Below are 13,295 nucleotides of genomic sequence, written 5' to 3'. Positions count from 1 at the left end.
TAGCTGAGAGTTCTCTGCCAGTTGGTGTTTGACCCATATGTCAGGCATCAGATGACAGTTCAGTTGTGGGGCCATTGCTATAACAGTGCTAAATTTCTCCCACTTTATGGAGGATGGGTGAGGAAATTTTGCACCCTTTCCTTGGTCTGGCTAGCTGATAAGTTCTTGGGCCTGCTTTCCCTGATAGATTTGAATACATCCATGGGCCTGTACATCCTTGAGTCACCTTGAAAAATTGAAGAGTGGGCCCCTTTATATACTCAGGAATAATTTGTTTTGGGGTGTTGTTCATGCATCCACATAGGCAATCAGTTATCCTGCACCCTCAAAATTGAGTCAAAGCTATTACATTTCTCTAATTTTTGTTGTCATGACATATTATTTGTTCCAAGAAATCTCAGGTACTATTTGTAATAAAAATGAAGTTTGCCTTTGGTACTACTTTCAGTAAATGGGATAATACAGATGTTTTCCACAGAGTGCCTGCTCAAAACTAGTTCTGCTTTATAAAATAAGCAGAATAGAATTTGTATGCTATAGTTTGTCAGCTTTTTTTTTAAGCTGAGGCAAAAGTTATTTTAAAATTTAAAACTTTTTTAAATAACATTTTTTTCATTTATTTTACATAGCTTGTCAGCTTGTAAATGGAACAAAAGTCAGCTTGAGCTAATGGAACAAAATTTTCATTGATAAAAGAATGAAGATTATATTACAGCTTGTCACCTTTTATATAGACAGCAAGTATATTGTGCTGAATGACCAGGTCCAGGTTACTTATTATTTCTTCTCCCTGTAGACTTCCTCATGATTGGTAACTGAGGCTGATTAATCACATACATAGCTATTTATTGTTCTCAAGGGCAGAATGTGTTTAAGCAAATTAATGATTTAAATAATAGTTAATGCTACCTTTTCATTAATTGTATTTTTATATTTATCATAACAATTTAAATTCTCAGGAGAAACAGTCCTAAGAGAACTAATGTAAACTAAGCCCCCTCCTATAAAGTAAATCATATAGCTTTTCATCTGAGTTGTTTTTAGTATGGTTACTTTGAAAAACTGTCATTTTGCATTTGCAGTACTTCCATTGCTGAAACTTTTCAAATCTGTTATTAAGTGGCATATAGTAAGTTCCTCTGAATACATTTATTATTGATAACCTTCAAAAGATGAAGTTTTAAATTGTTTTAATTTTTTTCATACACTATATCTTGATCGTATTTTCCCATCCATCAGCTCCTCCCAGATCCTTCCCACTTTCCTGTCCACTCAACTTCAGTCATTTTTCTCTCTTTCTCTCTGTCCCTCCCTCCCTCAAGAAAAAAATAAAAAATCCAAGTAATAATAGAAAATAAAAGGTACCTTCCCAACAAAACAAAACATGAAGGCCATTTTATGTTGGCCCCCTACTCCTGGGCATGGGCCTTGTCTGGAGTGTAGTTGATAATACCCAGTAGCATTCCATTGGGAAAACAAACAAACAAACAACAACAAAACGATTTTCCTAGTAGGTAACAAGAGCAAATAGCTAACAGGTGAAGATTAAACAACAATAACCAAAAAAAGAGAAAGAAAAAAACCCCTCAATCTCAAGTCATTTAGAGATAGATTCCTGAGAGCTATGTTTTCTTTGATAAAATGTTTTAAGTATGACTAAAAGTTAATGAGCTTAGTTTTCATAAACACCTCAGATAACAAGTGACTGTTAAATTGATTTAAAATTAGCATCTGTCAGTAATTTATCATTTTTATTCAGGTAAAAAACAAGTATTGGAAAGTTTCATACCTCGCATCTGTGCCCTGGTTATTGATTCAAGAGTGAATATTTGCATTCAGCAGGAGGTAACTTTCTTTTAAAACCTAAAAATGAGAAAGTAAATGATAAAATTAAATAACAACTTAGACTAAGTTTCTTAAATTAATTTCATGGGGTATATTTTTGTTGTCTGAATAATTCATTGCTTGACAATGTGTTTTCTAAATATTCATTTAAAATCCATAACTGGATTTATGTATGTATATCACTAATGTGAGACCCTACACTTCTAGGTCTTAGGTCCTAGGAGTTCTGTAGTATGTAAATGCCAAAATAGCATGTAGTATTGTATGTGTCCATAAGTGTAAATAATAAGTAACCTTTTCCTTGTTCCCTTAGATCTTAGAATAGTTAATGTGTTATTTCACAGTGTGTGTGAAAGCTTCAATAAAGGAGTCATTGTGGTATTGTGTTCCCCAAAAATATTGTGCACCCTAATAAATTTATCTGGGGTCAGAGAACAGACAGCCACTAGATATAGAGGCTAGAAAATGGTGGCACTCACGCCTTTAGTCCTAGCATTTCAGAAACAGAAATCCCTCTGGATCTCTGTGAGTCCAAGGCCACATTGGAAACAGCCAGGCATGGTGACACATGCCTTTAATCCCAGAAAGTGAGCCTTTAGTCCCAGGAAATGATGGTAGAAAACAGAAAGGTATATAAGGCATGAGGACCAGAAACTAGAAATATTTGGCTGGTTAAGCATTTGGCTGGATAAGCCTTTAGGCTTTGAGCAGTAGTTCAGCTGAGACACATTCGGAGGAGGACTGAAAATCATCCAGTCTAAGGAACCAGGATCAGCTGAGGAATGTGGTTTGTTCTGTTCTCTGGTCTTCCAGCATTCACCCCAATACCTGATTCCAGGTATTATTATTTTATTAATAAGAACTTTTAGGATTCCTGCTACAAGTCATCCTTCACTGAAGTTGCATTTTAGACTAGACGTCCTTTCCCTCACTTGATTTACATTCCCTACTTAGAAAGCATGATTAAGAGAAAACTTGGACTTTTGAGTTCATATACCTATTTCTCCAAATGCTTCTTGGATAACAAAGTTACTTTTCTTTCTCTTTTAGGCTTTAAAAAAAATGAATTTGATGCTTGACAGAATACCTCAAGATGCCAACAAAATACTTTCTAATCAAGAAATACTAACTCTCATGTAATAATATTTAATAACTTGTTTTGATCAATTGTTCAATTTAGTAATTGTAAGAAACATGACAACCACAAGTTTAAAGTAAATAATCAAGATTGACAATCTTATAATTTTTGGTAAAATATAGTGTTTATATTTTCTCCAAAAGTTAGTTATACTTATCAATTATAAATTTTAAGGTTTTTATTTCCCCAAAACATAATGGACTTTCTATCTAATTAATATTACTTTAGCATATAATTTCTTATTTTCATTTACAGGACTAATATGGGAGAAAGGATTTTAAATGTAGGAGGTAAGTATCTCTTTCCAAGATTTGAAATCACTTCAAATTTATGAATGTTATATACCTTTGACAATGTTATTAGCCTTCATGTTACTAGGATAATACACCAAAAGAATTATAATCTGTTTATGTAAACCAAAGGAAAAATTTTAGATTAGTAAAAATAAAGGCATGTCTTAGAACAAATAATATGTCATGACAACAAAAATTAGAGAAATGTAATTGTGCCTTGTGATAGTTAGGACGGTAACCTAATGTTCCAATTTATTAGAATGACTTGTGCAAAAACTTTTCTTAAATGACTTTTCTTTTTCTTTTTCTTTTTCATTCATTGGTGTTTTGCCTGTATGTATGCCTGTGAGGGTGTCAGGTCCCCAGAACTGGAGTTACAGACAATTGTGAGCTGCCATGTGGGTGCTGGGGGTGAACCCGGGTCTTCTGGAAGAGCTGTCAGTGCTCTTAACCGCGAAGCCATCTCTCCAGCCCCATCTTAAAAGACTTACTGAAATATAATGTCTAATATTTTTATAGTTGATAGACAGTTTTTAAACACTATATTTACTTCAAAGAACTCAAGTTTTCATTAGATTCCTGTGAATAAATTTTGGAAGGCAGCTATCCTCACCACTATACCACCAACGCAGATTAAATTTTGATTTAGTGATTTATATGTAAAGTATAGCTTTAATATGTACTCCGAGATAACTGTAAACATCATAACAAAACTTTTGCATGTTGTATTAAGTTGTTTTCCAATTTTTAATTATAATGAAGTGGTAGAGTCTTAAAAGATTTAGAGGTTTCCTTGACTTTTAGAAAATTAACTCTATAAAAAATGAATATATATTTTTTTTATTTTGGTTTTTCAAGACAGGGTTTCTCTGTGTAGCTTTGCACCTCTCCTGGAACTCTCTCTGTAGCCCAGGCTGGCCTCGAACTCACAGAGATCTGCCTGGCTCTGCCTCCTGAGTGCTGGGATTAAAGGCTTGTACCACCACCACCTGGCAAAAAAAAAAATGAATAATTTAGTAAATTAAATAAATATTTTCTTTTTCTCTTGGTTTTATGCCTTACAAAGTCAAGTTTTATAAGCTTAATGTTTAAGAATTTTGAAGTCTACATTGACTAACAATTTTTTAAGACTATGAATTACAGGTAGGCATCGTGGAAGCTTTGTGTAGAATGACTACAGAAAAACGGAGACAAGAACTGGCATGTCAGTGGTTTTCCATGGATTTTATTGCTAATGCATTTAAAGAAATTAAAGACTGTGAATTTGAAACAGTAAGTAGTATAAAATAATAAGTTTAGTAAAGATTTTTGTGGAATTTTGATTTTTAAAACCATTTTTCTGTTTTGAAAACTAGGATTGCAGGATATTTCTCAACTTGGTAAATGGCATGCTTGGTGATAAGAGAAGGTAAGCTGGATGCAGCACATAGCCATTGTTGGTAAGGAAGTAGAGTTGAGCACAATTATGGGTGTTTATAAATACAACTTTTATTGCACTGTGAATATTTATTCAAGACAGTATTTATGTTAACATACAGTAAATTAGCATACTGCTAACCTGAAATACTGTTCTGATGGCTTCATTTGGCTTTGTGTTTGGAAGGAAAAATACATTTTATCAAATTCATGTTAGTAACTGAGTGTCCAAATTTGGTTTACTCAGCTTCAAAATTTCATGTATATTAACATTGGGTGTTTGAGGAATGATAAAAATCATTTTACATATCTACATGCTTGAGTGAAAATGTATAGTAAATAAATCATCCTACTATATAAGTAACATAAGTAGAATTTTTAGGTTTTAATGCCAGAAACAAGCATAAACTGATAGAAAATATAAGTTATACTATTATAATTTATTTGTATGGGTGTTTTTACCTGGATGTATGTCTGTGCTCCATGTGTGGGGGACCAGCCCCACCATTATTTACCCCAGGGACTCTTGAGAAATAAGGGATAAGAGATTTGGTTAGAAATAGAGAGGGGAGAGCAAACACAGGATAGACTCAGGTGGGCCTGGATACTTACCCACTGGCCCAGAACTTTATTCCAAAGGTCTATTTATAATAATGCCAAGAGGTGGAGCAAAAGACCTCCCCCTTGCTAGTTACAAAACACTTGCACTCAGGCCTATGGTCCAGTCATCTTTCTATGCAGACCTGCTGGGTAAAGCTAGTAGGAAACCTGAAAATGGGATCCCACATCCATGTACATGCAGTTCTGAAACAGGCAGAAGAGAGAGATGGGTCACCTGGAAATGGAGTGAACAGAAGGTTGTAAGCCATGTGGGTGCTGGGAATTGAACTCTGATGCCCTGGAAGGAACAGCAAGTGCTTTTGTCTGCTGAGCCATCTCTCCAGCCCAGAGCAACAGAATTGTAATACCTGGCCCCAGTGGATGATGTTCTGAAATAAATTATATTTGCTTTACTTACTAAGAAAGTGAAAGATAGGGTTAGAGTTAAATTCAGTGAGTCATGTTGCCTGCATTTGAATCATAAGTTCCTGTCTGTACTATTCTGTAAGTTGTATCACCTTACTATCTTCAGTTTGCTTCACTGCGTCTTAAGAATACTAATAATCCTTACTGCTCATGTTTGTTCAAGACTGCCAGAGCATACTAAAATACTTCAGATAGTATCTTGCCATGAAAATGTTGTACGAATTTAACAACTTTTACTGTCAGTGAATCATACCAACTTTTTACCCATCCAAGTCCTGTGGGATCTTCCATTGTATTAATACATACTGAATTTAGAAATACTTGTTCATATTTGAAAGAATATATTTTTAAAATTGGTATAATTCCTTTAGTCAAAGTGGTAAGTAAATAGTATCTTTAAAGTAATAATGCTTTTCTTTACCTAAACAAATTCCAATAAATGTGTTTAAAATAGTAATGGGCCGGGCAGTGGTGGCTCATGCCTGTGATCCCAGCACTCGGGAGGCAGAGGCAGGTGGATCTCTGTGAGTTCGAGACCAGCCTGGTCTACAGAGCTAGTCCAGGACAGGCTCCAAAGCTACAGAGAAACCCTGTCTCAAAAAACAAAACAAAACAAAACAAAACAAAACAAAACAAAACAAACAAATATATATATATAGTAATGGCCTGGCCTGGCTTGGTGGTTTTTACCTATTAACTTCAGCTATTTGCTGCAAGTTTGCAGCAGGGGTATCAAATTTGAAGCCAGCCCAGACAACAGTGAGACCCTATCTCAAAAATTGCATTAAAGAGATTATTTTATTTAAAATTTTATAACCAATTTCTGATTTTTCTTCGATTCTAGACATGGTTTTTATGACTGAATGAGTTAATTCTGGGAAGGTAGATTTATTTTTTCCTAAACTGTTTTGTGTTTTAGAGTCTTTACATTTCCTTGCTTGTCAGCATTTCTTGATAAATATGAGGTAAGTTTTAAATTTATCCAAACTTGAGTTATTAGATACTTTTTATGTAAAAGTTCAATGTATTATGGATTATATAATGATTTAAAACATTAAAAGTACTAGATTTAGATGATGGTACAGCTAACTGGTCCTGTACATTATAGTGACAGCAGGAAAAATATGAACCAGATCACCTTAGCCAAGAAAAAGAATAAGGCTGTAGTTCTCCACATTTTCTCCTCTCCTTAAAGGCATTACTACTTATCATTTATAAGTATATTCAAACTATTTTCAATCTCTAGTAATTTTTAAAATGTTTTAATTTTTGGATCTAATGTCAGTGGAAACATTTAAGTAACATTTTCCTGTTCTAAACTATCTAAATATTCATGCATTTCTTCTGTCTTCATCTTCTTACACTTTATCTATTGAAAGTACTCAGGGACTATTCTACTTTATATAAGTGTTGCCAGATTCTAGAATTTAAAAAACCTCAAATAATTCAGTCGTGTCTATAACCAGATGACAATTTTCTATGTTTTGTAAGCATAGTATATACTAGTTTTATATATTATGTTAGTTGCAGATACCATCAGACGAAAAACTTGAGGAATTTTGGATCGATTTTAATCTTGGAAGCCAGACTTTATCATTCTACATTGCTGGAGATGATGATGTAAGCTCTTACCCCTTTATGTTACTCTCTATGCACATGAAGAAAATTCTTGAAATTCATTTTTGGAATGCATGTTTGTATACTTTTATAGCCATTCTTTTGATATATTTCAACATTAGCATTATTTTAAGGTTATATAATCTATCAAGCTAATTAAAATGAAATTATTTGATTTTTTTAGTATAATAAAATGAGAGCTAAATTTTAACATTAATTTTAACAAAAACCTTTCAAAAATGGATGTTGACAGTATTTATTCTTTTGATCACATTAACAAATTGATCAGCATTAGAAAAGACATCATGGAGGCTGTTCAGTGGTACAGTGCTTATCAGGCACCACGCCTTTGGCCACTCAGGCACTCTGTGAGAACAGCATTGTCAGATGACAATAATTGTTCTTACTCAATCTTGAAACCTCCTGGGAAGAAGTGAGCGAATTTCTACTTATACAATGGCATGTAGTCATGAATTTCAGTTCTATGTTGTATCATAGCCATGTGTAGACTTTTGGAAGTGGAATATTTCTTGTTGTCCTGTTTGTTACCTGGGGAAAGGTATTAAAGTTATTTGTTTCCTAGGTATCACTTCATATTTGGTACAGTAGCATACATCTAGCTCAAACTGTGTAGTTACTCCCAAATTCTGACACAGTTAGTAGTATCACATACTAATCTGGTTGGGCTGCTGATGTAAGCAGACTCTGAACTTTTTAAATATCTTTTTATAGTCGTACTTCGTTCATACATAAAATTTTTATAAGTAAATATTAGCTAGTACTTTTTAGAGTTTTTGTATACTTTTTAGAATACTTTCATAGAATGCTTATTTTTAGCAACTATTAGAGTGTAGTTATTGTAGTTTTTGATAAAGTTTTGTTCTTGATTCAGTTTGGTCTACTAGATGATCTAGAATAGAAAATAAGCAATCATACTATCGTATACATAATAGGGAATGAATAAGTCCATCTATAAATTGTTCTAAATACTGATCAAGATGTTGGGACATTCTTCCCAGAATTAGACTTTTAATTCTCTTTTCTCTTAATCTCTGTAGTAATATGTTCTTCCTGTACTCCTTACTCTCCCTAGAAACCTTCTCCACGTAGTGGCAACTTAAACCCCCTTCTTTATCTCTTTAATGTAGCATAAAATGTAGCATCCTTGACACCAGGATATCCCCCTAAAATACCATCGCATTCTCTATCTTCAAGTCACCACATTTCAAATCTTACATGATGTTTTTGCCCTAGGGACACCTCCTGCAGATCCTTGAAACCTAGTTTCTGTGATAGTTTAAACTGTCAACTTGACACAGCCTAGAATTACTTGGAGAGTTTTAATAAGGAACTGTCTAGATTATGTCAGCCTGTGGGCATGTCTGAGGAGGGGGACGATGGTTTTGATTGTTAATTGATGTTGGAAGCCATCTGGCACCATTCCCTAGGTAGGGGGGTAAGAAGAGTATAGAACAAGCAAGGATCTGTGAGTTGATTCTCTCCCTGCCCTTGAATGTGGATGTGATGCTTCAAGTTCTTGCCTTGACTTCCTCACAGTTATGAACTGTAACCTAGAACTGTAAGTCAAATAAATCCTTCCTCCCCCAGGGGTGCTTTTTGTCAGGATAGTTTATCACACCAACAGAAATTCAGCTATTATGGCTCCTTCCAGTTTTATCTGCTTATAAATGGGTTCTTTGGTCATTAAGTATAAAGTAGCCTCACCACCAAGCTATGTATCATATTGTCCAATGTTTTTTCCTTATAGTAATTACTAAAATTAATTCTGTTTTCTTATCTCATAAAAAATCAAGAACGTGTTTTTTCTTGTTTATGCCTGGTATAAGGTATAGGGTATTAGAGCTTGTTATTTTTAGAATGAATAAATGAAGTATTGAAGGAACAGAAAGAGTTCGGAGAAAGTTAAGTTAAGTCACATATAGTTTAACTTAAATTGGTATCAAAAGAAGTTTTAAATCAGAAATAAATTTGTACTTAAGATCTTTTTTTTTCTTCTAAATTTAAGGATCATCAGTGGGAAGCAGTCACTGTACCTGAAGAAAAAGTTGAAATGTACAACATCGAAGGTACTAAACTTGAAGCTTGTGGGTTTTTTTTTTTTTTTTTTTTTTTATAATTCTCTTCTTGGTTCCTGTCATAAAGAATAAAACTGCAAGATAATAGGACAGACTATGGAAAAGATCTGTAGACATTCACATTCATAAAGTCATCACATTTTCCACCCTACTTTTCTTCATCTAAAAACCACAATATTTGGTCTTGCCAGTCTCATGTTAGTATTTTCAAGGTTCTTGTATTTCTATCCCATGTTTTATTAAATCCAAACACCTTATTTCTCCATTCCTGTGAGAGGGTTAGCTGGCACTGCAGCACTCCTTAATGACATCTAGCAGACTGATAGAAGGTCATAGTAAGTTAAGTCACGCTTCAGTCATTGAAAATGTGTGTATACACAATATATAAGTGTGTGTGTGTGTGTGTGTGTGTGTGTGTGTATACGTACATATATCATGGTTTAATTTGCATTTTTTAATGAGCAGTGATGGTGAGTATTTTTTAAGACATGAGCTCTCTGGCTATTTTTGTGCTGTCCTCTGTAGAGCATCAGCTTAAGTACTTTCTGTCTTTTGCTGAACTTTTTTATTCAATTTTGAAGTTGTTGTGTATCTTAGAATACCAGTTCTTTGACAGATACCTTTTGTGAACATATTCTTAGTCTGTATCCTGCTTCATTACTTTTTGTGTGTATGTGTGTGTGGGGGGTGTATGTGTAGAGCAAAGAAAGACTTTTAAATTTGGAATCTAGTTGATCAGGTCTGTTTTGTTTTCCCTGTTTGTCGCTTTGTTTAGTTCTTAGTCACAGTGATGTTCTGTTTGGCTTTTGGCTTTAGCTTTTGTGCTAAAGTTTTGGTGATCTAGATCAAACTAATTTTTGTTTAGGTTGTCATAAATTGTAGATGATTGTGTGGATGTATAGCTTGTCTAGGATTATTTACTGAAATGGCTTTAATTTCTCTGAGTTTGTTTGTTTCCCTGGTCACATGCTGTACCACTGACTATTGCCCTCTGTGGTTCCTCTGTTGAATCATCTGGCTCTGTAAGAGTAGGCTTATTTCTTGCTGCTGTTATGTATTCCTTAGATCTATTTATATATTATGTACCTGTACCACAGTGTTTAAGCATTTTGTGTTCATGCTTAAGAGAAACATAGCTAATTTATTTTCTGACATTGTCAAGTTTTCAGAAACATGGCCTTTGGATTATCTATATACATTTAAAAAGGTTTTGTTAATAATTCCAGAAAACTTCCTAGAATTGTGACTGTAGGTCAGTGTGGGAATACTAGAACTAGAATTCAGATCATAGAGATGCAGTTCTTCTTTACTTGGATTCTGGACTTCTCTAAAAAGTATTTTATATTTTTCAATATATGTCTTACAGATATTTTAATTGATTTATTCCCAAATACTCAATTTTGCCTTTTATGATGATAAACAATCTTTAATTTCATATTCAGATATTTTCTACTGGTATGTAAAATAATGGTTTAAAAAGATACTTTCCTTATATCCTACAACCTTGCCAAGTTAACTGTTAAATTATGATGCCTATGTAGATTCCTGAGGGAGTTGAATCAGTTACTTATGTTGTTTTCAAATAGTGACAATTTTGTTATACTCTGTCCTCCTTTTCCTTACCCCTTTCCTCTTTATGGAAATGGAGAAAGCTTCCAGTACAATTTTGAATAGAGGTGGTACAAAGTGGCTATCTTGCAGACTTCTTGAATGTGGCTTGGGGAAAGGAGATACATCAACTTACTATAAAAGTCATGCCCTGGTGGATACCCTGTATCATGCTGAGCAGTGTAGTGAGAATTCCTGTCTGCATATGAAACCATCATGAGTAATTGAAGTTAATAAATGTCCACTCCTTCAATCATCTTTGTACTTGTTCAGTTAAAACTTTTCTTCTGCTACTTGAGCCTTAGACAGTCACTGTTGCTTCTTTCAAAATAGATGTGTATGTTATCTAGAATTCATGTAAGTGGAAACATGTTATATAAGCGTTTTCTGTTTGTTATTTCAAACTTTTGTTTTAGCTACAATGTTGTGGCATGTATCAATAGTTTCCTTTTATTGCTGGATAGTATTCCACTGAATGGCTATACCTCAATTTATTAATCCATGCCCAGAGAACTTTTGGGATTTGGAATGTTCAAGGTTTTAGCTCTTATGAAATGCTGCTGTGAATATTGTATAATCTGTATATCTATAATTTATTTCTCTTGGGCCAATTGCTAAGGAGTACAGTGCTTGTGTTATACCAGAGGTAATTGCATACCTATTCAAGTTTAGAAATGTCTAAAGTGTTGGCTGAAGTAATCTCTCTGGTTTAGGTTTTTAGTCTGTATGTAAGATTTTCAGTTTCTGGGCCAGCAAGATGGTTTAATGGCTTAAGGCACTGGCCGCAAAGCAAGTTTGAGTCCCCAGGAAAGAGAAAACCTACCCCTGGAAATTCTCTGACCTCTGCATACATGTCATGTATTTATGCCTAGATAACCCACACATGTATTTGTTAGGAGCCGCCAACCGCCATTCCGAGATGGCGCTGGCCTTGAATCGCCAGTTCATAAATAACTCCATATAAGGCAATTACAGAGCTCTGTGGCTGATTTACACTGCACCTGCACGAGTGTTGATATCATGACCTTGTGTCCCCAAGCCTATCCCATGGCTCCCCGTGCTTGAATTCTGGCGGAATCCAATCACAGAGTAACCCATTCCCTTAGTTTCCCATATAAACAGCTGCTCTTTTGTTCTCGGGGCCCCTCACCTCCCGCTCTCCCTTAATCAAGAGGCGCTCCAATAAAGTGTGATCTGAGAAGAATCCTCAAGTGGTGGTCCTTCTTCCTTGCTGGTCGAGGAGCTCGCCGCATGTATTCATGTATGTGTGTGCACACACATGTACAGATTAAAATCTAATCACTTTAAGAAAATAATTTCAATTTTGTCAAGTCCTCTTGCCTTACTGTACTAGTGATAAGAACTATCATTGCATTGCTAATAGAAATTATGAAAATAAACATTTTGCCTTATTTCTGGGGTTAGGAGAGTGATAAAAACATTCCTTTTTCTCACCATGACATGTTATACATTGTCTTGGTCTGTTTCCTATTGCTATAACAAAATACTCATGACTGAATGTAATAAATAACATGAAAAAGTTAATTTGGCTGTAGTAGAGGCTGGGCATCTCATGATCAAGCTGCAGCAGTACTTGTTTAATTCCTGGTGAAGGGCCTCATAGTGGAAAGCAGGCTATCATGTGGCAAGAGTAATTTGAGGAGCTTGAGCTCACCTTTATGTAACTGTCTATAGTAGCTCCATAAAAGTTGAGAAGACATTAATCTGTTCATGAGCCAAACATCTGCCACTGAGTGCCATCCATCAGCATTGCCAGAATGAGGAATTTTCAACCTGACCTTTAGTGACAGTGAACCATATTCATACCATAGAATATTTGGGCAGTTTTTCATTTATATCTTAAATAATTTATTTTACAGAACTACCTCCTGAAATTATCTTTTTAAATTTTAATCACCTCTCTATTAAGCTACAGTATCTTAATTGTCTTTAGCCCTTTTCTAAAGTCTTGTTTCTTTAATACCAGTGATGTACTGGTACTAATTTCCTGTCAAGTCACTTTATGATTGACATTGTATCTAGAGCTATAGAAAATTCTAGCTCAGTTCACCAGCCATTTAGTCCAAACTCTAGCATACATTGTAAGTGGGGAACTGATCATGTATTTAAGGCTGGCCTATTTCAGGAAGCATTTTGTATCTAAGCCAGTGAGATAGAGAATTAACTCTACTTTAAAGTAATTTAAATGATACTTAATAATTATACATAATCAGGAGGTACAGCATATTTTGGCAT

The 13,295-nt window shown here is 34.5% G+C and overlaps 1 protein-coding gene across 1 annotated transcript in view; it reads left to right on the top strand.

Annotated features, from left to right (window-relative positions):
• Positions 1 to 13,295, top strand: part of Sycp2 (synaptonemal complex protein 2) — a 59,817-nt gene that overhangs the window by 7,759 nt on the left and 38,763 nt on the right. Inside the window, exons 7-14 of the mRNA XM_036183180.1 lie at positions 1,760 to 1,845; positions 2,896 to 2,981; positions 3,239 to 3,273; positions 4,406 to 4,548; positions 4,632 to 4,684; positions 6,638 to 6,683; positions 7,243 to 7,338; positions 9,362 to 9,422. Coding sequence (XP_036039073.1) covers positions 1,760 to 1,845; positions 2,896 to 2,981; positions 3,239 to 3,273; positions 4,406 to 4,548; positions 4,632 to 4,684; positions 6,638 to 6,683; positions 7,243 to 7,338; positions 9,362 to 9,422 — 606 coding nt within the window. The remainder of the gene's footprint in view (positions 1 to 1,759; positions 1,846 to 2,895; positions 2,982 to 3,238; positions 3,274 to 4,405; positions 4,549 to 4,631; positions 4,685 to 6,637; positions 6,684 to 7,242; positions 7,339 to 9,361; positions 9,423 to 13,295) is intronic.

This window comes from Onychomys torridus, chromosome 4 (assembly GCF_903995425.1).
Source record: "Onychomys torridus chromosome 4, mOncTor1.1, whole genome shotgun sequence".
NCBI lineage: Eukaryota > Metazoa > Chordata > Mammalia > Rodentia > Cricetidae > Onychomys > Onychomys torridus.
Note: the sequence above shows the minus strand (reverse complement) of the source record. Positions and strands in the feature narration are given on the sequence as shown.